A 26,619-nucleotide genomic window follows, 5' to 3' on the forward strand; every position below is an offset into this window, starting at 1 on the left:
ACGGTGCGATGACTATCAACTCCCCGTCAATACGTCAAAGACTTGGGTCTTAGAACGAAGATCACCTCACTTCACTTCACCTCACTGCAAAAGTTAGAACACAATATCCACAAGCAAATATATCCTTGTTTTATAAAAGTTTTGGTTCCGCAAGTTTTAGTCCGATTTTAACCACGTTGAAATTAGTCGATTATAACGTTTTAGTATGGTGGTTAAGTCGTTGGTTCAATTTTAACAAATTATATCGCGCGGAGAAATATAAGTTGTTGATTTTAATAAGATCGAGTGATGAGTGAGTTTTGAAAAGACGGAGTCGAAGTCGAGCAAGATATATCGCACACTCACACTAACGCAATCGAACCAAGTAGCTTGTTCGGATAACACCCCGCGATAGCGAAAAGGCCCAAACGGGGTTTACCACCGAAACAAGTAAAATCACTCACGTCACACACGTTTGGAAAATAAACACGTAATACCACGTATCTTATCTTAATGATATCCCCACCGAGCACAGGGCTGAAAAATGGGTTTCTCACTAAAACAAGAAGGGTATGGGAGTGATGGGAATGGGAGCACAAATATGAGTTAGTGAGCAAATAAAGTTAGTGCACAAATTCCCGATAATAACGAGTGGCCAACTCGAGTATTTTGAAATCAAGAGAGCTTAAGATGAAGAGAAATTTGTTTGAAAAGCCCTTTGAAAATGGTCGGTTAAGACACGAATAATTGAAGCTAAAAGAAACCACTTACTCGATTATTCCACGAAAGTTCGCCGGAGAAATTCGTCGGAGGTTCGATACGACTTTAAGCACACGAACGAATTTGGGCAGCCCTTCGGGAGGTTGAAAAGAGTGGTTTATGAAAATGCTAAGATGAGCGGAGCTTGGTTGGGTGGAACGAAGCTTCGGGGTTTAAAACCTTGTATATATCGGAATATATGAAGAATCGAAGGTTTTAAAGATGAAGTAGAAGAAGTAGGCACTTGAATAAACTTTGGGAGAGTGTTTGTTCTTCAAAATCTCAGCATATATTTGGCTATTAGCTTGGGAAAAATGAATGGGTGGAGGGGTGTATTTATAGGAGAGAATGGGTGGGGTAAATGTAAGAAAAGTAGAAGTAAAAATGCAAATGGTAATTTTGCAAACCTTGGCCACCACTCAACTTTGTCCCCTTGTCCCCCACACCTAAAAAGGTGTTCTTGACCAGCATCTTGGACTAAAAATTCAGGGCATTTAATGCACTAGAAGACAGACACGCTTTACGAGATACCGATAAAAACCGTTACATTAAAAACGCGATATTTCAAACGTGTGAAATAAATTACGGAAAAAATATGATAAATCTTAGAATATTAGAAAATGGCATTCTGGAAATTTTGGTAATTTTTGGTCAACCCTAGCTTGGTCAAACGTTCAGCCAGTGATCGGGCCGGCAGACAGAAAACGCTCCGAAATGAAAGTTCTCGGAAAATTACGAAAATTTAACCATGCACTAAGAATAATATTTAATTGGCTAATCTCAAGTTTCAAGTCATTTTGGCAAGTGGAAGTATTTTATTTGGATTTAAAACGATAAATCAAGTTTTCGGGTTTCAAATAAAATACGATAATTCTTTCGAAATTATCAGAGATGGATTATGGCCAAACTTAAAACTTGAATAAATACTTAAAATATATTCCCATAAAGATAAAATACTTTTGAGGGACGGGAATAATCTTAAGGTATTTAAACCGATATTCTAAGATAAAAGCCGTTTTATGAAAAACCGAAACACTTCGTCTTTTGAAAAATAAAAAGATACTTGACGAAGGTTTTGATACCAAAATACTTAGAAAAATATTGTTCATGATAAATCATGATTTTGATACGTTGAAAGAGCTTTCTAAGTATTGCGAATATTTTTCTCCGAAAAAATACTGAATTTGAGAGACCGGGAGAAAATATTCCAGATGAGGTATAAAACTGATATTAATATTTTTAAAGGCAAATATTAATATGGAGAAAATAAATCCTTCCTAAGATAAAATAAATCTTGAGGAATGAAGGATTTAATAGTATTTGAAAGATTTAAAATAATTTATTCCGAGAGATAGTAAATGATTTAAATATGGAATAAATTACTTTAAATATTAATTTTGTAAATAATGTAACATGAGTACTCTAAAGAATACCAAATCTTGATAGTCCTTTTTCGAGCTTCATGTAATTTTAATGTTGCAGTAGCAAGAAAGAGGTAATCGTATTCTCACGAAACGCCTCTGCACCACTAATGCGTAATCAGAAAAATTTCCTTTAAAAATAAATGTATTTTGATATGAAGGAAAATTTAGAAATTACTTGCAAAAAATAACTTTCCACTTTTAATTAATCAAATAAATTAATGTCCTATTTGGGAGGATTACTAGGTGAATTTAATTTTAATGTTTGTCACAAATACCGAAACAAATATATAAATAATTATATATCGAAGATATCCTTTCACTCTGGATATAACATTTTCCTTTTAATAAGCTGAATAATTAGTTTTTCCCCAGAACTTTACTTCTTTTTTATTAACTTATTTATTTCTCACTTCTAATCCACTTCTTTATGTCAAATAAAGAATCATTTTTTTTTAAACTTGCACAAACAATCCCTAGTTTTAGTTGGGTCTTCTTCGTAACATCGATGTATATTAGTACTCAACAACGTGATAGACCATGACTAATTTTAATTCGATTGTTGATGCATCATTATTATTAGTATAAGCAGGGTCCCATTATTATTAGTATGGAAAAAAAATTGGGTCAATTTTTGGGATTTCTAACATTTTCTTTTTTTTTTATCAAATAATGAATTTTTATTGGATCCACTTAATTGAATTAGGTCCACTAATCTAAAAAATAGTGATAATTCTTGATCTCTATCAAAATTCGAAAATCCAAAAATTGAATTGATGTACTTTCATTGATTCCTCCTAAATTGCATTTATTTATTCTAAAATTTTCATTTTAATTGGAATTTGGTTATTCACCATGTAAGAGTATCTCTCTGTTAAACATGTTAAACATCCATGACTGAATAGTTAAAAAGGCCGATACATAATTGGGGAAGTCATAGATTCAATTTCTAGGAGGTTCGGTTCCTACTAGATGCACGTCAATAAGAGCGCTTCTTTATGGATGTATTCAATTAGAATTTTAATAATTTTTTTCATTCATAAAATTCAAGACGTATTCAACTGAGGTTTTAAAAAATGTATCGTAATTTTGGGATATTCAATTAAGATTTTAATTAATACTATAAAATCTATTAGTATTTAATCAGTTTTTTAAATTATACTTAAAAATTCAATTGTATTGAATTAGGATTATCTAAAATCAATTAAAATCTGATGATATCAAATACTGCTGGAGTTTTTTTTACATCATAAAGGGTAAATTTTGTGATCATGTTCAGTGTATTTATTTTAAAATCCACTATAATTCATGAAATTTTGAAGCACAACTGAATCCTCTACATCAACTTTCTGGCATTTTGTGATATTTCATTTAAAATTCGTAAAAAATCAAAATCATAAATTTTAGTGATATAAATTTTGTGATATATCATCTGCTATCGTTATATTTTTAAAAAAACAAAAAAAAACATGTCACCATATTTAAAAGATATAAAGAAATTTTAGTGATATTATCTCAAATTCAAATAAAATACACTCTAATTTTCAAATTCATATATAACTTTTTAAAATTGGGTTCGGAAAAAATCCAGAAAGTATTATCCAAATTCTATAACCACCTGTTTTCTCTTTGCACGTGCAGAGGAAGTCAGTGACAATATCTGGATTGTAAGAATTTCGGGGCTCAGATGTGTTTCAACCTCTGTTTTTCACTCTCTTGTAGGATTTCTGATTTAGTGAATTCGCTTGTTTAGTGATCTTCTAAGGTGCCCTAACAAAAATATGATTATATAACTTTGGAAGGTCAAGTGGTTCATATATGTGGGCTGCTTAGTCTTTCTGGTTTCTCCCCTAGTCTCTCTTAGTAAGGACAGGAAAAAAAAGATAAACAATTGAACAATAATGTTGATCAAATAATAAATTTCTCAATAAGTGTACAAATATAGCTTACAATCTGCATTAGTGCATGATGAAGCTCTAAAATCAAACCCCAATTACAAAAATAACAAATGTAATAGCTACTGGTAATCAATCTTAATAACCCCAGCAACCGGGTTAGCAATAGTTTGAAAGGCTTCTTTGGAGAGATCCAGGGTTCCGCCGCACCCGGGGCAGTGATCAACGATCTTCACCGTCACACTCTTGCCAGTGCAAGGATGAGGAACGGGATTTGTGGGCCCTGTGCATGTCACTGTGAATGTTTTTCCACAGATAGCTCCATTGTTCCACAGCGGATCGCTCGCTGCCGCAATCATTACTCCGCTATCGTGGTTCCCGTAACATGCAGACGCTGCATGAACATATATACACGTCGAATTCAATGCATTTGAACAATCATAAAATATTTATTCATATAAATCAAAAAAAATAAAGTTACTGAGGTATTCGATTATATTACTTACGAACGTAGTTTGTGTAGAAAGTGGCTGTCCCTGGTGTAGCGTAAGCCGCCGGTGAGAGCATGACTGAAACAACACTGATGAATAAGAAAAGATGCATCACACTGGTGGCCATTGCTAACTCGCTACTTCGGGGAATGAATGAATAAGTAATATGATCAAATGCTTGGTAATTGGTATGTGCAAGGCATCAAGTATTTCTTGGTATTTATAGTTGATTAAGTTTGGGGAGCATTTACTTCTTACATTTGTTATAGAGATATATTTCAGATTTTGAACGTATCCAAATTTTCTGTATTAATTACTGCATTAGCGCAGTATAATATCTCATAATTATATATAGCTTTTGTTTGTTTTCCTTTAGGATTGTGTAATATCCGCTAAAATTATATAAGATTAAAATTTTAAATATCAATTTAAGATATTTTACAAAATAATTAACTCAGATTTTGTGAAAAGATTTTATGAAATAATTAATTCGGAGATTTTGTCAATGAGATTTTGGAAACAATTAATTTTTGGAGAGGATATTAACATGAATGTAAGAGTATATTTAATGAGGATATTGATTTTTGGAGAGTATATTCGATGGGGTTGACTATAATGATGGACGTAGAAGATATGTAAAATTTGTTCAATCTGTAAAATATTTTGCTTCGATTGTGTTAACTATATCGAGTCACTACATTTTAAAAATAGTATGTGATTATTATTTCAAGTTTTATAATAGAATGTGTTATTTTAATTAATATGATAATTAAATTATGGCAGAATCACCCACTGCCACTCCCAACCATATATACCTTAGGACGTTTTTATTCCGGGGTTCTCTTACTTTGATGCTGAATTGCAATTTGTGTTATATTATGTAATCATAAATAATTTACGCCAACTTTTAAATTATAAGGTTGATGCACGCTTTAATATATGTGTGTTATCATCTCAATCCGGCCTAAACGTTCCCCTCATCCAATCCAACAAAGTCACCGTCAAAAGTTGCTGGTGCCGTAGTTTTCGGACTTAACTCAGCTATAGGCTACATGCTGATGCTTGCGATCATGTCGTCTAATGGCGGCGTTTTCATCGCGATTGTCGTCGGAATCGCGGCCGGATATTTTATGCTTCGGAGTGGTGATGAGGATGATCAGGTGGTTGTTGATAATCCTTGTGCTTGTGTCTGATTAATCTCCGTATGGTGCACAAATAACGAATCAAGAACAGATTGTCGAGTTTCATGAAACTTTTAGTCTTTTCGACAAGGTGCGATCTTTCCAGTACATAAAATTTTATGATTATTGTTATGTGATTATTTATGGATTTACAGTATATATTGTTATAGCGTGGCTCATAATTTCATGATTAAGTATAATGGGGTGATGTGCTTGAATCTATTAGTGTATGTGTTTTGTATCCTATTTTGTCATTCCTTAATCTATTTTGCCTGACTTGGAGGAGATTGGGTATGTAATCATTTTTATATTATATGATTAGTTGCATTTTTGAGTTCTGGATTCTCATTTTCGATTCTTAGTTTTCGCTAGTGTCCATGATGATTGTTTGCGTTATTCTGGTTCTTGCACGGTGAGGGTGGAGGTGGTGTAATGGCGACTTAATTAGCGCGTGTTTTGATATTTGATATTAGATTATTCTGATTGACTTAGTTTGTTGCATGATTTTAGTTTAGACATGAAAATTTGGAATTTATTTGATTTTAATATTAATAAATGTAGATCTTAATTTTAGTTTTGTGAATGGCAAGTTGACTCTTTAATTTATTTGGTTTTGAAATTTGAATTTTCTCTTCATACTTTAATTTGAACTTTTATGTAGTCATTAGAAGATTTATTAAAAGATTCGAATTTTGAATTTTGTAAATGAATGCATTTAAATCTATTCGTACTATTTGAATTTTGAATCTTGTAAATGATTGCATTTAAATCTATGTACCATTTATGGGTGGCCATGATTGATGGCAGATATTCTTGGCCTAGCAGGGGTAATTTGGTGCCATTTTGTTGGCTTATTTATTATATTTAACTTGTTATCTAAAATTTTAAATATTATTTTGAATATCAAAGTTTTATTTTAATATTTATTTTTTAGTACTTATTAATTATATTCTTAGCAATTATTTAGCTTGTTATATATCTAGCCAAAGGGTCTCCCTTTGGTTAGATATATTTTTGCTTTTATATTTATCATCTATTTTGCCAGTTTATTTTATATTTATTATTTCATCCAACTACCTTCTTTTGACGAATCATACTTTTTTAATAATTAATTTATAATTATTTTTCTTGTTATTAATGGATTGTTCTTGTTTCAGGTAGCATGATCTTACAAGATGGGACGTTTCACTTTTCGGACATTAAGTGTTATTGTCTAAACTTCCGGAGACATTTTCATGTCTTTCGGTTAGATAATAAGCTTTTTGAATGAAAGAAACTCCTCGGAGTATGGTGTATTCTCAATACGAGCAAGTGAATTTCAGTCAAAAAAAAAAAAAATTAATATGATAATTGATGACATGGAATTTGCTATAAAAAATAGTAATGGTTCGATAAATATACTTATCCACTGAAATTTTAATATACTATAAGAGCATGGTTGAAGACTTGAAGTGTGATATTCTCTATAGATTATTAGTGCCTTCTATTCTTATATATCAACTCATTTATTCACCATAAGTATGTCTAAACTCACATTATTTCTTGGGCTTTTTTCATAAATACCTAAGTCAAAAAGATTTTTTACAAAAATACTATCATTTTTTAAAACAAATTGCAAAAATACTATCATTCAATTTTCTTTTGCAAAAATACGATTTTGCATATGCAACCAAACTTGCAACTACGAGCAACCATACTTGCAACTACACATGTAACTTTTTTAAAAAAACTTTTAAAATTATGTTAAGTTACATAATAGGTCGCAGAAAAGTGCCCTGCGGGGCCAAGAATAATATCAAAAAAGCAACCACAAAGGCAACTGCAAAATCAAAATCAACCGCCACAACTAATAACAATTAACACTCTCAATCAATCAACAACACAATCACACATATAAGCATATGCACATAATTATATACATACATCTGTACCATACCTTTAATAGAGTTGACTCGGGACGAGTTACGATCGAGTATGGATATTAATTGGGAGTTAATCGATTGGTGATGAAAGAGACCGCGAGAAGAGAGGAGAAGATGTGACTTATAAGAAATTCACTTTACTAAAGTGAGAGGAGAGTGCAGGAGACACAAAAATATGAAGATGACGATGGCGATGCAAGACAAATTGTATTTGTGCAAATGTTTTGACCCCAGTTATAAACAAATCGTAAGTTTGCAATAGTTTCAGGTGCACAGTACTTTTGCAAATAACATGATGAAAAGGAGTATTTTTGTCAAATTCCCTTATTTCTTTTATATACAATTTGCATATCTCTTATATTCACTTTGAAACTCTATATTTTCATGGTATTTGTTTAACTGTAGTATTATTTTCTAATTTTTGTTGTACTGTATATTTTTTTCCTAAATATGTTATTGCATATTTTTAACAGTATGTACTTTATTTTGATTATTCATGAGACTGTTTCGAATCTTTCAACATTAATGCATGTTATCGAAAAAAATTGAGAGAATCTAATGCCTTTTAACATCTAATATCACAATATATTTAAAAAAAATTATAAAATCCAATTTAATATCACCATATTTAAAAGATATCAAGAAATCTTCAAGACTTTAACTCAAATGCAAATAAAATATACTCTAATTTGATCTTAAATAAAATTTTAAAATTTGGATCGAATCTAAATCCAGAAATTATTAATCGAGTTCTCAAAAGGTTTTTTTCAAATTCATAAATTTATAAAATTCAAAAGAAATTCTTCTGATATCACTATATTTTTAAAAAATATAAAACATGTCAACATATTAAAAGATATAAAGAAATTCTAGTGGTATTAACTCAAATTCAAATAAAATACACATTAACTTTCAAAATTTGAAATAACTTTTAAAAATTTGGTTCCCAAAATAATCCAGAAAATATTATCCAAATCCAACAACCACTTGTTTTCTTCTTGCACGTGCAGATGAAGTCAGGACAATATATGGATTAATTGTAAGAATTTTGTGGCTAAAATGTGTTTCAACTTCTATTATTTCACTCTCCCGTAGGATTTCTGAATTAGTGAATTCGCTTGTTTATTAATCTTTTAAGTTAGCCTAAGACATGAGTATATAACAATATCCCCTCTCATTTCTTTACAATTTTTTTGCATTGCTCGACACGTATTTTAAGGCGCATATAAAACATAGTTCCATAATTTCTTTTTTTTCAAATTTTTGTTTTTTGTATAAAAATTTAGATAAGAAGAAAAGAAATTCAAAATAATTTATCAAACTATATTTTACGAGAGTATTAGATACCGTGCCGAGCCCCCGTCCCCATGTAAACAATTGAGGGGGATGGAGGGAGTATATAACATGGGTCCTACTCTAATACAAACTACTCGAATATAAACAAATACAAACTAATGCGATTAAGTAGAATGGTAAGGGTTTGGGATCGGAGACGGAGAACGGGATCTAAGTGGGGCCTAGTAGGGTCAGGGCGGGGCCTAGTGGGATCATGGTGGGGTCAATTTTTGGCTCTTAAGGCGACTTGGAGCATGTCCAAGCATGTGCGAAACCTTGGTGAAGCTCTAGCGGGCCCGGGATGGATTGAGTGGGGGCGAGGGTGAGCGTAGGTGGATGATGACATATAGCGGGGTGGATGATAACATAGAGGGGGTGGATGATGTCATTTAGACATTATTTTTCTTAATTTGTATTTTAATTTTTTATTCTAATGATTTATATTTAAGCAATTAACTTTAGAAGATCAAGTGGTTCATATATATACGTGGGGTTTAGTCTTTCTGGTTTCTCGCTTGGTTCCTCTACTAAATACAGGAGTATACATACACTAACGCCCCAAGGCCGGGCCAGGTCTCTCTTGGTCAGGACATGACAAAACATAAACAATGAACAATAATGTTGTTGATCAAATAATCAGTTTAATTCTCATTAAATGTGCAAATATAGCTTACAATCTGCATTGATGCATGGGTAGATTACAAATCTAAAAAATGTGTAGCTACTCTTAATCAATCTTGATAATCCCAGCAACTGGGTCAGCAATAGCTTTAAAGGCTTCTTTGGAGAGATCCAGGGTTCCGCCGCAACCAGGGCAGTGATCAACGACCTTCACAGTCACACTCTCGCCAGTGCAAGGATGAGGAACGGGATTTGCTGGCCCTGTGCATTTCACTGTGAATGTTTTTCCACAGATAGCTCCAGTGGCGGAACCAGGATTAATTTCGACCCCGGGCTAAATTATTATTAAAATTTCAGCAAAAAAATTAAAAGTAAATATGCACACCTTAATTAGTTAAGTGGTGACATCTTTACTGCTTTTTTTTAAGGAAGGAATGGATGACAACTGAATTCTACGATTTTGCATATTTTGATAGCGTTGTTAGATAATTTCATCATCTATGTCTTTAAATATGACCTTCTCGATGTAAACCACCATATTAAGTGGGCTATTTTTATATATATAATCATTTTTAAATTTGTCCCCGGGCTAAAAAATTAAAAATAAATAAATTATACTTATTATTTTTTTCTCAGCCGGGGCTTGCGCCGGGGCTAGCCCCCCCTTGGTTCCGCCCCTGGATAGCTCCATTGTCCCACAGCGGATCGCTCGCTGCTGCAATCATCACACCACTATCATGGTCCCCGTAACATGCAGACGCTGCATGTACACATACATGTCGAATTCAATACATATGAACGATCATTAAATTTATTCATATAAATCAAAAAAATAAAGTTAGAGGTATATTGATTTACTTACGAACGTAGTTTGTATAGAAAGTGGCTGTCCCTGGTGTAGCATAGGCCGCCGGAGAGAGCATGACTGAAACAACACTGATGAATGTGAAAAGATGCATCACACTGGTGGCCATTGCTAACTAGCTACGTACTTCAGGAGATGAATGTATATGTTATATGATCAAATGCTTGGTAATTGGTATGTGCAAGGCATCAAGTATATATTGGTATTTATAGTTAATAAAGTTTGGGGAGCATTGCTTAAAAAAAAAGTTTGGGGAGCATTCAATTCTTAGCATATGTAATAGATTTATTTCAGATTTTGAGGGTATCCAAATTATTTTGTATTAATTACTGCATTAGTGCACCATAATATCCACATAAATGGGTCGTTTGGGTGCACTTAAAATAAGTGTTTCTGGCTTAAAATAAATAAGTGGAGTAGAAGTTAGAAACAAGTTAAGACTTATAAGTGATTAAAGTGTTTGGTAAATAAGTAGAAGCCCTGAAACAAAAGCTAGCATTTCTAACTTTTTATAAGTGCTTCTTGCTTTTTACACAAACGGTATGAAATAAGTGCTTCTAACTTATAAATCTAGAAGCTGACTTTTAAGCCGTTGCCAAACAGCCCCTGCCCCTGTATATATGCTTTTATCTGTTTTCCCTTAGGATTGTGTAATATCCACTAGAACTATATAAGGTTAAAATTTATATATCAATCTAAAGAGATTTTACAAAGTAATTAATTCAGATTTTGAGATATAGATTTTATAAAACAATTAATTTAGAGATTTTGACAAGAGATTTTATAAGGAAACAATTAATTCAGAGATTTTGAGAGGATATAGTGGGGTTGACAATTAGACTGGTAATATATTATTTAAAATTTGTTGAACATATAAGACATTACTTAAAATTTGTTGAACCTGTAAAATATAGTGTGTTACGATGGTATTGACTATGTTGGTTGGCTATCATTTAAAAATAATATGTTATTAATATTTTAGATTGTTATAGATAAAATATATCAGTTTAATATGTTAATAAATGATGTGTAATCTTTTGACACATAGTCATCCGTGAGAGATTGACTATAATTATATTTTCAAGAGATTTTCTATATTTTTTATTTTTAATATGCCATCTAACTTTTTAGCTCAAGGTTTTTCATGGTTAGAGTTGCTCCAAGAGCATCTCCAATGGGGTTGTTTATAATCATTGGCTAAATTAGATATGTAACATACTCCCTCCGTCCCATATTAAGTGAGTTTGTTTGACTTTCACGGAGATTATTAAAAAGGTAGTAAGTTTAGTTGAAAAGTGGGTAAAGTGGTGGTACTTATCAATATTTAATAATAGATTTGAGACACTGGGGGAAACTAGTGCGTGTAATAGTGTTTATTTAATAAAAAATAGTATACAATAGAGAGGTAGTGGGCGTAATAGTGAAAAGTAGTGTTCAAAAATAGTAAGTATGATGGGTTCATTACTTTTGAGACTTCCCAAAGAGTAATAAGGGTCATATAAAATGGGACGGATAGAGTATTATGTAAAATTTAGAGTTGACTTTCAAAGTTAGGGTTCCAACCGCCACCTCTCAACTCCTCAATCTTCATCCCATTGATTAGTTAAACATCTTCGCTCTTCCATCCTCTCTCGTATTTACTAATTTTTTTAATAAAATCAAGATCTGATCTTTTTTGAATGAGTTTTTGTTGAGTACCTTGTTATCAAGACTGCGCCCATTTTTTTGGATGTTGATGTTTTGTGTGTTGATGTATTTGTGTGTTTTGTTATGGGTTTCGTTCATTTTTCTAAAAAAGACTTATATTTTATTTTTTTTGACCCATAAGGATGATATCAAATATGGCACGATAGTGAATATCGCAAGAGTTCACCTTTCACGACAAAAAATTGTTCATATTTTGGGAGTAATTGTTGCTCCAATATCAATTTATGTAACTCTGAATATTGGATTACAAATGATGTTTATGTGAAGATCAATTGTGATGCTACTATGTTTACAATTATTGTAAGTTGTATCATTCGAGATATGATTGTAATACTTTGTAAATCGAAGAATTTAAATATTCTATGTATTAAACGATCTAAAAACAAAACGACTATTTGTTTAGTTTTTTTTGTTTCACAATCAGGTTGTAATTGACAGTTCGGGGATTCGTCCCAGCTAGGTTTCAGTATTTGAATGAATTATTCGCTTTGCGTAAAAAAAGTATATTTTTAATATTTAGATTGTTATAAATAGAATATATCAGTTTAATATGGTAATAAATTATGTGTAAGCTTTCTAAAGATTTCTTACAGACCTGTAGTGGTTCGATAAATATAGTCATCTATAAGAGATTGGCTTAAATTATAGATAATCAGTGGGTATAGTTGGAGTGTTATTTTTCGAAGAAATTCATTATATTGTTTATTTTTAGTATGCCGACTCATTTTTTAGCTAATGACTCTTCATGTTTGAAAGATGATCAAAAGAGCGCATCTTTCAACAAAATTGGCTAAATTTGGTTGGCTAATTAAATTGGATATGTAGGTTGAACCTGTAATATATTTTTCTTCGATGATATCGACTTCATTGATTGCCCTTTTTAAAGTTAGTATGTTATTGCTAATTTTTGGATCAAAAATATCCACAAGTGCACTCATAAGATTGTTCCACGTAGAGTGCAATAAAATTTTCACCTTTTTAACTTTTTTTCGTGTTCTTTTCTCCATAAGATTTTGTTATCTAAATTTTGAAAAACGTCACTACATTTCTCTGGATTAGATGTTTAACACTTTAACTTATTTAATAGAAGAATCCCGTCCTTTATATATTATCTATGTCGACCTTCAATACAATCTATGATTTAAAAATCTTTTTGTGGAAAAGAAATAAACATGTTTGTTTTGAAGAACTGGAAGCTGCTTCTAGTTTCTGCTTTTCTTGATCCGTTTGTATAAATAAGTAGAAGTATTTTTCAGAAGCCGAGAATGTTAACTTCTCTATCAGAGTTTCTATTTCTTTTTAAATATTTTATTGACTTATTTACTTCTTATTTTTAATCCATTTCTTTATTCTAAATAAGAAGCCATTTTTTTTAGATCATCTAAACCGCCTCAAAATCCATTTGCCCATGCTCTTCCGGTCCCAATGGCATATTCTCTGTTATTAACTGAGGATTCCGTGGGCTATCCTCTTACTACCCATAGGAACAAAATCCCAAATGCTGAGAGATAAACCAAAACCGATGCTGAGGTCACAGTTCACAGTATATAGTACAGTAACCATCCTGGGCCCATCAATGTCACACGACCAACAACCTCACAAGTCACATCCTTAGATTTATATACAACGCCCAACAACATTACAGCATCATTTGACTAATGTTTAGTTATAATAATCTCATCAATTAAAAAACAAAAAACAATTAGCCATAAGTATTGCACATTCTCATTTTTTATTCTTATTAAACAACACCGAAATATATATAAAGATTCGACTCTGGCTCAGTTCAAAAAATATCACAGCTACTTATTTATAACGTATATAAGTCTAAATCGTAAAAAAAAAACCATCGAAGTACAGTCCTTTCTTTACACAAAGACCGAAGTATATTTAGTATTGTCTCACAGCTGCACTACCCATACTCGTTGATTCTTCTATTTCCCCCAATCCTATTTGTAACCCGAGATCATCAAAATATTGCAAATCAAACAGCCCCCATGCCAATCGATGAATCAAATACGCAGCAGCTCCGAACACCACCCGCAAAACAAACCTCAATACTCGTCGCTTTAATACTCAAGCCGATGATCACGCTCTTCATCCTCTCCACCTTCCTCTTCATCGGCATCGCCGCCGTGTCCACCATCTTCTTCCTCCTCGCCGTTTCATCCCTCCACCTCTGTCGCCGCCGTCGCTCCCACCACCGCCGTCGTTGTCCGAACATAATCTCAATAAAAGAGCTGCAACAGCATCTCCCCAGGTTCAGTTACAGGGGCGGTGGCGAAGCGAACAGAGAGTGCGCGGTGTGCTTGGAAAGCTTTGAGACAGGGGAGTGGTGTAGAAGGCTGGTGCGGTGTAGCCATGTGTTTCATGTGACTTGTGTGGACTCGTGGCTCGCTAAGAGGCTCAATTGCCCGGTTTGTCGCGCGCCGGTTTGTTTTGACGATCGTTCTGGAACATCTTGTGTGGTGCCTCAACGTCAATTGAGTTATGATGAGATTAAGCTCTGGTGGGCTGCTGTTTGAGTTTAGTTTTAAATTATGTTTTCGTTCGAGCTTCCTTAGAAGCTTCATCATGCTTAGTTTTGTAATTATTATGATATTATGACATAACTAGTTGTTTAATTAGCCAAATAATGACTACTTACTAATTTGGAGTAGTTCTCTTGTAGTATCAATCTCTGGGCACTATTATTGTATCAATCCTCTGCATCGGAACGTATTCAGAGCACGCACCATGTGAAAAAAGGAATAATCAGGACAAATAAAAGACTGTTACTGTTCCAGCACGCTTCTCTATGTTAGGCTGTTAGCGGATCATGTACTTTTTCTGCCCCTTTAAAAAGCTTATCAGCATATATTTTCCCGCGGGAAAAACATCTTTCCAAATATTTACGTGATATTATGGGTCCGTTCGGATTGGGCTGATTTAAAATAAGTGTTTTTTGCTGAAAATAAGTTAAAATTCAGAAGCAAGTTTCGATTTATAAGTGATTTAATGTTTGAAAAATAAATAGAAATTCCGAAACAAAAGTTATTACCCCTAACTTCTTTTACGTACTTCTTGATTTTATTCACAAATGGTACTTATAAACTCGGTAGTCGGGCTTATAATCGGTTGCCAAACACCGCGACCGAAATTACAAGTCCTAAACAGGTCCAGCGAGAAATCTAAACGTCCCAGTGAAACAATTTTGGTGCCGTAACCGAAAAAATGTAAGAAATGATATATAGATAATACTTTTATAGTCAAATAGAAAAGATATTCATAAATATTCTGTCAAAATATTTAAAACCCGTTTAGTAGTCTTTAAATCAATAACTAAAAATCTGAGTTCCTAAGAATTTTTTTTGTGTCCATATATATTTAAATTTTATTTGCTCCTTTATATACATTAAATACTTTATTTGTTTAAATTTTCTCATTCATTAACATAATCGGCTTGACTTTTTCGTGGCCATTTGGGACCAGATAAAACCGTCGCTGCAGTTGGCCAAAGCTTCTAATTGCCAAACAAGATGCTGAAATCAAGAGACAGACTATAGAGGAGGAGGCAGGAAGATGCATGCTACAATGTTACTCATCAACGGATGCCGATTGGTTATTATTGAGTTATACACACTAGATATAGCACATTTGTGTTTCATTTTCTGTAAATTGCCAGCTATTACGTAGTGATAGTTTTTAGATACAGTGATGCTTTAATCGTTTGATCCCTTGGAATATATTTTTACTGGAATCTGTTGTTATAAGTTAATAAGCTGGTCTCTACTTGATTATTGCAAGTGTTCACATTTTAGCTAGACTCATAGTTCGATAGCTACAATTATATGACATCATGTTAGAATTCTAAGTTTGTTATAGTCATACTCATAAGTGAAGATCAGCCTGCAGGGGAGTGATAAACTAGGATGTCGTGTTTGGTTGGGGTGAATAATTTCGGAAAAAATGAAATAAAAAAATGAACTATGTTATGGTCAATTGTTAAGAATTTTCATTCATTCCTCCATTCCATTCCTTACATCATGTACCAGAGATCACACCTTCAATTTGAGATGAAAAGAGTAATTTTACTCATTCCATTCCATTCTTCCAACCAAACACAACATCAGTCTTTCTTACACTGGCAAAGAAACTTCTTCATTCAATTGAAAAAGCTGAGAAAGTGATGACAAAGGAACTAAACATACTAAAGATGGACTTCGCTGGAATAGGGCAGAAAGGGAGAAAAAGTTTGTATAGAAGAATGTTTGTGCTAGCCGTATCAACTAGTGTAGAGTGATAATGGAGTATGGACTTTGGAATTTGAGAGAATGGAGATGAGCAATTAATAGACCTGTAGGGTAAATTTTGATCAACTTCTGATATGGCACCTTATGTTGATAGGGTCGATAAATACTCTTTAGTAGGTAATTATGCTTGTTGATTAACCTTTAGTACAAGACTACTGCAGTAGCTCAATTTTGTTCTTGCAGAATGGTTTAAGATGTGTTTTGTACTTTAATTTACTATTAATTTTACTGGGACTGCTTGTACAGTTCATTAGGTATTCAGCAAAATGTTCGCATTTGTAATGTTTCTTTTGAAACTAATACAAGTAAAATCAAGATTTTTCTGGTGCTATTGCAACATACATTGAGACATTCAGTGCCTCTGTAATTATCACTTCAAATGATACATTGATATACTTGGGGAAAGTTGTTCATGATACTACATCTCGAAAAATTTTATATTAAAGTGAGTACCACCATTTTCTACAATCTAGTTTTAATGAAAACTGGTAAAATTACTAGGTGGTCACAGACTAGCAGGATGGCTCCTTCAATTTACTAACCACCCTGAACGAATTCTTTACAAAACTAACCACCCTTTTTTTCACTTTACAAAACTAACCACCCTAATTCATATACACCAGGGGCGAACACCACAGAAGAAGGGATACATGTTCGCCCTTGCCAAGGGCGAACACCACAGAAGAATGCATAAATGTTTGCCCCCCATAAGGGCGAACATAGTGGTTTATATGAAAACAAATTTTCAAGAAGCATATGATTGTTTGCATATATTGATTTGGACATAAAGTGCTTGTGAGGGCTTTCCACTTCCAGGATGGTGATATATGTAATGGTATGGTGTTTTTGCACTCACTCATCTTCTTCGCCAATACAAGAGAGCCAATTGTGATCTGGAACAACATGTTTTGATTACACAATGCTTAGTTCATTGCTCTTGCCTGCAAGCTTTATCTGCCTACAAACTTTTCCTCCTCAATTATTGCAATGTTACATGTAAACTCTAGATTAATATTCCTTTCTTTGATTTTTTATTCTTGACACATTTTTTAACATATATAAAGTATTTTCCTCAAAAAAAAACATATATAAAGTATAATTTATTGTCTTTAAAATTTTTATTATCTTATAAAAACATGAATATTAAATTTTAATAAAAAAAACAAGTTTATGATTGTTTATATAATCCTACAAAATTTCAAAAATTTCAAAATTTATTTCAAAATTTTAAGAATATTGAATAATTCTACAAAATTTATTATTTTACAAAGTTCATTGAATTCCACTAGCATTTGAATATCATTAGATTTTAATAATTTAAAAAATCCTAATTGATTCCAAAATATTTCTTAAAGTCCGAACAAATATATCCGAATTTCACAAATAAAAAACTTTTAAATATCAATTAAATACTCTCTTAATTTACTTAATTTAGTCCTTCATTTAATCACCAAACCGAAAAACTTCAATTTCTGAAACTATATCGAGAGAGAAATTATTTGCAAAATCCAAAATATATCAAATGAATAATTTCAGGAACAAACTTTTACTCCATCATATTAAGATCATGACAGCAGAAGCAAAAACTTTTATTTATATTGACTGCACTGGACTATGTTCGCTCTTATGGGGGGCGAACATTTATGCATTCCTCTGTGGTGTTCGCCCTTGACAAGGGCGAACATGTATCCCTTCTTCTGTGGTGTTCGCCCCTGGTGTATATGAATTAGGGTGGTTAGTTTTGTAAAATGAAAAAAAGGATGGTTAGTTTTGTAAAGAATTCGTTCAGGGTGGTTAGTAAATTGAAGGAGCCCTAGCAGGATACCATTTTAGTAATAATAATTTTACTTCTCAAACCTCGCAAAAGATATATCTCTAATGAAGCTCAAACATGTTCGATTGATTCATTTTGGAGCTATCTCTCTGAGTTGATTGTAAATTTTGATATAAAAATCATACCTATCAAGCTCAGCCTCTCTGAGTGAGTTGTACTTGTGGTGTCAGATTCATGGCCTATGTTCCATAAATTCTTCCACAACTACAATGTTTCTCTTAACCTGGAGGCCTGATTGTGGCTCATTCAGGTATAGTTTAAAAAGCTTTTACACGCAAGTTGGTTGTGCAAAATTTGTTTTTTCGTAGAGTCAGTGTGATTTGGGGAGATTTTGTTTGCACCATAAGGTAGCCAGAACTAGCCAATTTTTCATTAAAAAGAAATGATAATCGTCAACCGTAATTTTTCATTAAAAAGAAATGATAGTCGTCAACCGTAATAAATAGTACGGAAAACTAGCCGGAATTGTGTCTGCCATACAATTTGTACTGCATGGCGAGCTTCCTCTACCACTTCATAGATAGAGGTTTGTGTCTTAACTTCATCAAATCAAAGAAACTGAGTATATAAACATGCTTTGTATTTGTGCTAGGTCAGAAATTTTATATATGGCCAAGGCCCGACAAGAAATTCTTGTGAGTTGGACCCATAATATTTGTACATTGCATGGATCCATAACGGCGAGGCTGCTAATCAAAGTGGAGGAGCAATTTATAGTATTATTATGTGTCCAAAATTTGAAGAAGGCCCAGCATGTCTATCTGTTTAAATACTATTTAGAGCTGCCTGTTGTAGATAGGGATCAGAATTCTATCTATTTAGGGCATTTGATGCTTTGTCAAGTTGATCAAAGCACAAAACTAACTAGACAAGTTGGTCAAGCTGTGTGTAGATCTCCCCTTATTTTTATTTTTCTAAATAAATGGTGATTTACAATCATTGTCCATTGAAAATAAATGGTGATTTACAATCATTTTAAACCCCCTTCCCATTTTAAACCTTTACAATCCTGATCCTTTTATAAGCAAAAGGGGCGTCCATGAGGCTCTCCTAAACCAAATTTTGTTATGTTGTAAACTCAAGTAGTTAGTTCTTCTTAATATATAGGTAATGCAATATTCTAGATTCAAGTTTGCGTCATCTCTTTTAAACATTCAACAGTAAATGCTCAAGAGATTTTTCCCAGCAGAAAAAATAAATATCTATAATATAAGAATATATTTATTGATATATCAATTATCGAGTATGCGCGGATCATGGAACTTGACCATCACATGACACACACATGTGAAGATTTTGCGGATGATTATTATAATATCGCAAAACGAACACTTTTGTGTGTAGAAAGAGATTATTTAATCCGTAAAAAAAAAATAACGTCTTTTGCGTGGATGAAGAGTCGTGCCCCTTTTCGTGCTTACTCGCCCACAGTGACGTTTATCCATATATAATCAATTGCATAAAGAACTCCCACAGCCGGAAAATCAGTTGGGGAAGCTGGAGGTGCGGTCACCATTTGGCTCTGGTCACCTTTCTTGAGAAACCTGTCATCTGGGCTCAATTCAGTGTATCTAGTGCAGCTGCTTGATTTTCACAACCACTTGCAACAAATTTGTACAGTTGACATGTCAATATGTCATGCCAGCCCAATTAATGAAGATAGAAAATTGAGTCAAAATTATCAAACTAAAGATGAAAGCCAAGTCAATTGAACAAAACATAAGTAATGCTGCTAGTTACATGTATGTTTCACATATTTGGTCCCTGACTGCTTGCCCCTGCATTTGGGTTGTCTATCCTTAGCTCCAAGTTGGCCTAATTGCTTAGCCCTGTCTGTAAATTACCTTTCAGATCAACAAATATGTCCCCATAACAGTTCGCAAATTAATTTTAGTTTTAATATTTTTGTTAATGATATATACTACTCCCTAGTCCCTCCGTCTCTAAAAGTTTTTCCCATTTGAAATGTCGGGACTGTTCATAACATGAGACAAATTACTAATTTATACTTAATCTATAAAACTAAATATAGTCATGAGTGATTTTGTTGGATTCGTATTTGTGAGGACTTTAATACGGTGGAATTTTTATATTTGATACTAATACGAAATTAAAAATATTAATGATCAAAAGTGTGTATTGGCAAGCGTGACAAAGAGAAACATGAAATGTATTAGGAGACGTTGGGAGTAGTATTTTAAAAATTCCTGGTTTTTCAAAAGGTATCTAACTAATCCTTTCAAAAGTTCGCCAATTTACCACTACACTCCGTTTTGATTAAAACCCCACAATTTATCCAAAAAATCTCCGATAAATCTCCTATAAATCCTGAATCGATAGGTAAACCTATTTGTTCCGATTCTGGATTTACACAAACCATGATATATATCAACAAAAAAACACTCAAAGGTCTAAGTATAGAAGCAATAAATGGCTACATAATCAGCTGGCATAGCTCATTGCAGGAGGCCATGAAAGAAATACCACGTAAATGTATTATCTCACGGTGAAATAATTGAATAACATGAATACAAAATATGGAGAGAATTGTTGACTGAAGGAGGTGCTTTATTTTGTCGTCAACACTGAAAAGATTATTTCAAGAGACGTAGGACACCAGGTATGAAGTTGTCAAGTTGAAGTTGTATGCAGGCTTCTATAAAATTATCGACTTGCAAATATTTGTACATTTTAAATGTATGCAACTCTTCTTTCTAATGAGCACAGATGCATTCAAATGTTTTCTGCATTTTTCCCCAGAACAAGCAAATCAAGATTATAAACCATATTTTAGCAAACACTGATGCAATAGAAGCAACAAAGAATCAAGATTTGGGAAAATGAGGAATGCCACTGCTACTTGTAACTTGTTCATGTCCACATGATAATTAACTACATGGATCTTATTTATGAGAGAAGCTACAGGTGTTACATATGTAAACATAAAGAGATAAATAAAATACTCCTAGCTCTAGGAAATTTAAAGAAAAGTTGACAAGGACTGATTATGCTCTTATTAACCTCTCACATTGTCTACTACTAGTATTTTCTTTACCCATTTCCCCTGCTAAGAGTAACAGTATACCCCCCTCCCCTTTCCCCTTACTATATGGTGTAGACCCTATTTACATCTGTGCCATGCCGGAACACAGAAACGCGACTGTGTCCCTTCCCCTTACTCTGGAATGCCATTCACTGAAACTCTGCTGGGGAGCCATCCTCTGTCACTTCCTCTACCAGAACTCATTTCATCGATCTCGAGCCTGTACGCCATTGATCCGTCCAATGTAGAAGTTGACTTGAGCTGGCGGAAAGTAGGAACTAAAACCCTCTCTGCCCAATCTTGTAGACTTGTTTGACCAAACCACAAACCCGCGAGTATCTTTTGGAGAGCGTCTTCTTGTATTTCCAGTGAAGATGTGTCATCCAGTATATTCCCGAATGTCTTCGTAATTGTCTTCTCAATCTCACATTGCATGTGCTCAAAGTTAGCAGGTCCAAAGGTGATTGCAGCATCAGCAGAAATGACCAACTCTTGAGGAACGGATGTAATAGAAAATTGACTGTTGTCAAGGCTAAGCTCAGTTTCTCGGTCGTTAGTTAGATCACTTGAATTATTCGACCCATCATCCTCTGCATCTGCTGCTTGATTGAGATCCAAGCACAATCCAGAACTCGTTTCTTTCCTAGCCCTTGTTTGTCTATCTTTGTCTTGGAGCCAACTTGCTCGCCGCTTTGCATTCTTTTCAACCATGCTAAGCCTCAATTGCCAACTAGAACTAGCAGCAGAAGCAAGATTATCTTCGTCAAGAAAACATCCATTATCAATATTTTTCAAATTCCCCGCTGACCAATTTCCAGTTAGTATGAAAATGACATTCCCAAGACTGATCTCCCGGCCATAAGAATTAGTAAGTCGACCTCTCTCCATTGCTCGTTTGATGCTCCCACGTAACAACATATCTGCTTCATCAATGTCCTCGAGCATAATTACAGAAAATGGGTTTATCCGAACAGCCTCTGCAATTCGATCCAACGCCGTTTTACCACGGAAACCCACATCGACTTCTTCATCTTCCCGTCTAGACCCGAGACATATTCTTACTGGACTGGTCCCACATACATGTTCTGCAAGAACTGATGCCATTTTTTTCTTAGCGACCCGATCTGGGCCTGTGAATAATAGCCATATGTTACCCTTTGATCCAGCACCACGCTGTTTTCCATGACCTATTTTGCACTGTGATACAGTTGTTGCCACTGCAGAAGCTGCTTCTGGCTGCCACCAAGCTTTTTCCATAAGACCTTTTAGAAGCTTTTTGAATGAGTCCGCATCTAATGCATCTGCAAATTTGTCATTCAACAATTGATTAAACTTGGCTTGAGGTTCAGAAGATAGGCATCCCAGAAAGTCCTTAACAACAGGCTCATCATTCATCTTTTGAGGGCTTCTTTCAGCAATTTTAGTGGGCCCAAGAACCAGGTCAGTCCGGACTGGACTGCGAGGAGGGCTACATGCCTGCTGGGGAGGTTGGCTACCAACACGATTTGAATGCAATTGCAGAGATTCTCCGAGACCTCTGGTTGGTTGTAACTTCATTTGGGAAGGCTCACTAGAGATTTGATATGAGTTTAATTGCAAAGGATTCTCAACATTTCTTGTGTGCTGTGACTTAGCCTGGAGAGGCTGGCGAGCAAGTAATTTTGGATTATACAATCCCAAGCCTGTCAAAGTGAGAGCTGTAGGAGTAATTCTCTCAGGGACAGGGCTCCGATGATAACTCGTATGCAGTTGCAAGCATGTATCATTCCATTTCTTCTGCAACTCCTCACTTTTTTGCTTGTACTCCCGTTGTTGATCCTTCAGCTGTAAAGCGAAATAAAACCCCCGCCAATAAGTTAATTTCATAATTTGTAATTTAGTTTAGTTACACATAAATCAGCTTAACAAAAACTTAAGTACCTGTAACAGATCTGTTGTCTTGGCCTCACTGCCAAGGGCTTTGGCATTTTTCAACCATTGTGGTAGGCTTGGCTGAGCTTCTTGGGCTTTAACTTCAGAAGATGACTTCTCAAACTCCTTGGCGACTAGTTTTGCAAGATCTTTTTCATAATTCTCAGAACATTGGGGGCAACATGTCAGTTTTCGAGCAGGATCAGCGTTCTGCGATATATATCGTGGTGCCGGAGTTGCTGATGTTGCAAAACTTTTTAATGGACTCAAAGACTCAACAGAACTGCTAAGAATTGCAGTGCTCCCAACCCTGAATTCAGAAAATAATATTAGCCTTGAATGCGATGATATGAAAAAAGAGAGAGCACCCAAATCTTTATTATATGCACACTAATAGAGGTGTTTAAGGCTATAAACAATCATTATATGGTAACCGGTATAAATTTAGAGTTCGGTTCAGATGGGTGAACTTGGATTCTTTTAAAAGGAAATAAAACTACGCAAAGGTGAAGTTGGAGGTGTTGCCTGAAATCTGAGATGAGATATACACACAAAGCATTCCATAGCAGTATCATCATATACACGGTCTTGGTAAATAACAATATTCTATCATTTTGGCAACATGAATGTTAAGCTTTTCTTTGATTCTCATAGAAAATGATTTTAAAATGTGGAATTCATCGAAAGTATAACTAAAGCAATACAAAAGAACTACTAAATCATGTTCTCAATCATAAAGATTAATATATCACATACAGAATTAAAATCTAGATCATGTATTAGTATGAAAAACTTATGCAGATTATACCTTGGAAACATTGTTCTTGCAGCAATCGGAACAGCCTGCAAATCCCAATCATTTTCCATTGTCGGATGGTAAACTTGGCACCTCAGATAACTCTCACATGTTGCAGTTCCAATCAACCAAATCCTCTTGTCCTTAAACCTTGCAACAAGCTTAGCCATCTCTGCCACTGCTACACGGCCAAAGTCTGAAAGTACCTGTTGTTGCTGAACTGCCCCACCTGCCCCTGGAACTCCAATCCCCACAGGCTGCTCAACAAGCCATTTCAAATCACCCAAATTAAGAATAACCCCTCTATCATTATTCAGATCCCCGATTCGACTCTCAATAACTCCTCCCAGCTCTTCAATCTTTGCGGGTATTTGACTTTTATCCAAAACAAGATCCTTATCTATCTGGATCACTTCAACATTCTTCAGCCCCCCTTCACGAAATTCACCGCCCTCAACTCTCTTTAAAACCTCCTTGATCACAATCTCCGGCTCCGAGTCTCCAACCAAAACAGGATTTCTCTTCCTACTACTCCTCAACAAAATTTCAAGAACTTTCTTAACATCCTCATTTCTTTGATCACTATTATTATTCCCAACTCGATTACCCAAATTCCCTTGATGCAACCTCGGATTCATATACAAATTCCGATTCGATACAGAAGACACCCCCGGTGTCATCTGCATCGCCATCGGGGTTGGATTAAGATTCGTCCTCAATCCAACCCCGATGGCACCGTGGTTCCCATTACCACCCGTCGTCGAATTCATTGAATTCAACGACTGCTCAATCGTAGCCTTCACAGCAGGACTCGAGAAGCTAGCTTCCCTCATCACCCTACTAACACTAGGATCATCAAGAATCGAAATAATCAGCTGCTCAAGCTCCACCTTCACCGCGAGAAGCGGCTGCTGCTGTTGCTCCGGACACCCCCTCCTCTGATGCGCCTGAGCCCGTTTCAACGCCGCCATCAAAGCATTAGAAATCGGCGGTTCATCACCCGGTGCCATATTATTCGCCGTCGGCAATCTCTCCAACGCAACACTAAAACACAACTCCAGAGCTCTGCACTGCAGCGGATGAGACGAGTTGGGGTGGGACCTAATACAAGCTTGTCTTAAAAACCCCGACGGAGACGCCAAAAGGGTGGCCGCCACATGAAGCGGCGTCGTTTGGCCGTGGTTCCTCCGGCCAGCTTCGGCGATTGAGTGGTTCAGAACCGTTGCTGCCTCAGGCATGAGTGTTTGTTGGATCGTACTTAAACCACCTCTCATCTTTACAATATGTTTATTATTCGTCTCAATTCAACAAACTGAATTCCGGTATATACTTGTAGTACTGTGTGTTTAGATAATATCAGTAATTGCAAGAATTTTCAAAGCTCTCGCTACTTTACTACCCCTTCCTTTTTATGGCTAGGATCTGCCTTTTATTTCCATCTCCTCTCTGCCAAAAAGCTGTGCTGTGTGTTTATAACTTTTATATGGCTGGCGTAATATATCGGAACAGAATTTCGAAATAGTCGGGACACTATTATCAAATCTCTATTTTATTTAAATAAATATAAATAATAATTTTTAAGCAGGCAACTTCGTCCCCAAATAATAGCATTATTATTATTATCTTGTTTATTTTAATGGCGATAAAAGGCTTATTAGAAGCAGCGTCCGTCACTTTCCTTATTGAACGAGAAAACTAAATGTGTGACCATAAATCAATATTTTAAAGACTTTGGAAAGTGGCAGTAGTCGTAGTAAATGTTAAAGTTAAAGTAAAAACAAAACCAGCTTTTTCATGTTTAGTTGCCAAGTTTTCTGAATATGCTTTTTGGGCAGGCCAACTTACTCTTCTATTCATTTTCTATGTCTCATCAAGGTTTATATACAAAATTGCAAATACTCACAAATATTCCTTTTCTTCCCGTCTCGATTCTCAATAATTTCGATTCGGTTTGAGTTTAAGTTCGAGATTTTATGTAAATATATTATTTTGCGATTTATGAAAATAATAAAAAGAAAGGATACATAACTTTAGGGGAGAAAAAGCAGAGACGGATAAGGACAGAGAAAAAAGGTAAGCTTTTGAGGGAGATGAGAAGATTCATGAGTAGATTACACTAATAACACTTGCTTTATTCAATTTCTAATTTTCACTTTAAATAATTACACTACTGCGGCAACTTTATTCTCTGCAGATTGACTAACCCCCCTCCTTTCTGTTTAAACTTCATGTGTTTTACAAAGATTCTATCGATTCCACCTTCATACGGCTTTTCAGTAACGCGCCTTTGTCGACTTGTGGCTTTAAAGTTTAAACAAACTTTCTGCTTTTAACACGCAATTGCTCAACAAAGGCATCGCATGGCTATAATAATCTTTTCATGCTTGCTCTTCCACCCTTTTCACTCTCTGCTTTTTCACGAGAATCTGCTCCAGAGAACTGTATGTAATGCATTATGGCATTATGGCATCAAGGCTTCGAGTTAACAGATTGATTTTCCAGGCCATGTTCAAATTTTGTATTATTCACATTTTCGAATTGAAAACCCACCAATGCTTCAACTATAA

General features: G+C 34.5%; 3 protein-coding genes and 1 long non-coding RNA gene across 4 annotated transcripts; 1 reads left to right on the forward strand and 3 right to left on the reverse strand.

Moving 5' to 3' along the window:
- Positions 1-4,176: 4,176 nt before the first annotated feature.
- Positions 4,177-4,715, reverse strand: LOC108217309 (putative EG45-like domain containing protein 1). Its single transcript, XM_017390144.1, has 2 exons — positions 4,561-4,715; positions 4,177-4,448 (listed from the first exon to the last, which is right to left on the reverse strand). The coding sequence occupies exons 1-2, from the start codon at positions 4,670-4,672 to the stop codon at positions 4,177-4,179; spliced, it is 384 nt and encodes a 127-aa protein (XP_017245633.1). The 5' UTR covers positions 4,673-4,715.
- A 4,995-nt stretch (positions 4,716-9,710) lies between these two features.
- LOC108217310 (putative EG45-like domain containing protein 1) lies at positions 9,711-10,578 on the reverse strand. The gene is made up of 3 exons (XM_064092184.1): positions 10,467-10,578; positions 10,264-10,364; positions 9,711-9,938 (listed from the first exon to the last, which is right to left on the reverse strand). The coding sequence occupies exons 1-3, from the start codon at positions 10,576-10,578 to the stop codon at positions 9,711-9,713; spliced, it is 441 nt and encodes a 146-aa protein (XP_063948254.1).
- Positions 10,579-14,700: 4,122 nt separating this feature from the next.
- Positions 14,701-15,936, forward strand: LOC135151933 (uncharacterized). The gene is made up of 2 exons (XR_010290904.1): positions 14,701-14,996; positions 15,648-15,936. It is a non-coding gene; the product is annotated as an uncharacterized LOC135151933 (long non-coding RNA).
- Positions 15,937-21,184: 5,248 nt separating this feature from the next.
- LOC108218779 (protein SUPPRESSOR OF MAX2 1) lies at positions 21,185-25,503 on the reverse strand. The gene is made up of 3 exons (XM_017391883.2): positions 24,065-25,503; positions 23,266-23,566; positions 21,185-23,169 (listed from the first exon to the last, which is right to left on the reverse strand). The coding sequence occupies exons 1-3, from the start codon at positions 25,324-25,326 to the stop codon at positions 21,478-21,480; spliced, it is 3,255 nt and encodes a 1,084-aa protein (XP_017247372.1). The 5' UTR covers positions 25,327-25,503; the 3' UTR covers positions 21,185-21,477.
- Between the last annotated feature and the right edge of the window lie 1,116 nt (positions 25,504-26,619).

The sequence above is a fragment of the Daucus carota genome, chromosome 4 (genome assembly GCF_001625215.2).
Source record: "Daucus carota subsp. sativus chromosome 4, DH1 v3.0, whole genome shotgun sequence".
Taxonomy (NCBI): Eukaryota; Viridiplantae; Streptophyta; class Magnoliopsida; order Apiales; family Apiaceae; genus Daucus; species Daucus carota.

Coding starts and splice junctions, on each gene's coding strand:
- LOC108217309 (XM_017390144.1), bottom strand. CDS start 4,672: ATGGCCACCAGTGTGATGCATCTTTTCTTATTCATCAGTGTTGTTTCA. Junction 4,449..4,560: donor TTTCTACACAAACTACGTTC/GTAAGTAATATA, acceptor ATGTTCATGCAG/CGTCTGCATGTTACGGGAAC.
- LOC108217310 (XM_064092184.1), bottom strand. CDS start 10,578: ATGGCCACCAGTGTGATGCATCTTTTCACATTCATCAGTGTTGTTTCA. Junction 10,365..10,466: donor TTTCTATACAAACTACGTTC/GTAAGTAAATCA, acceptor GTGTACATGCAG/CGTCTGCATGTTACGGGGAC. Junction 9,939..10,263: donor AGGGGCGGAACCAAGGGGGG/GCTAGCCCCGGC, acceptor ATAATAATTTAG/CCCGGGGTCGAAATTAATCC.
- LOC108218779 (XM_017391883.2), bottom strand. CDS start 25,326: ATGAGAGGTGGTTTAAGTACGATCCAACAAACACTCATGCCTGAGGCA. Junction 23,567..24,064: donor GCAAGAACAATGTTTCCAAG/GTATAATCTGCA, acceptor TTCTGAATTCAG/GGTTGGGAGCACTGCAATTC. Junction 23,170..23,265: donor AGACAACAGATCTGTTACAG/GTACTTAAGTTT, acceptor TTCGCTTTACAG/CTGAAGGATCAACAACGGGA.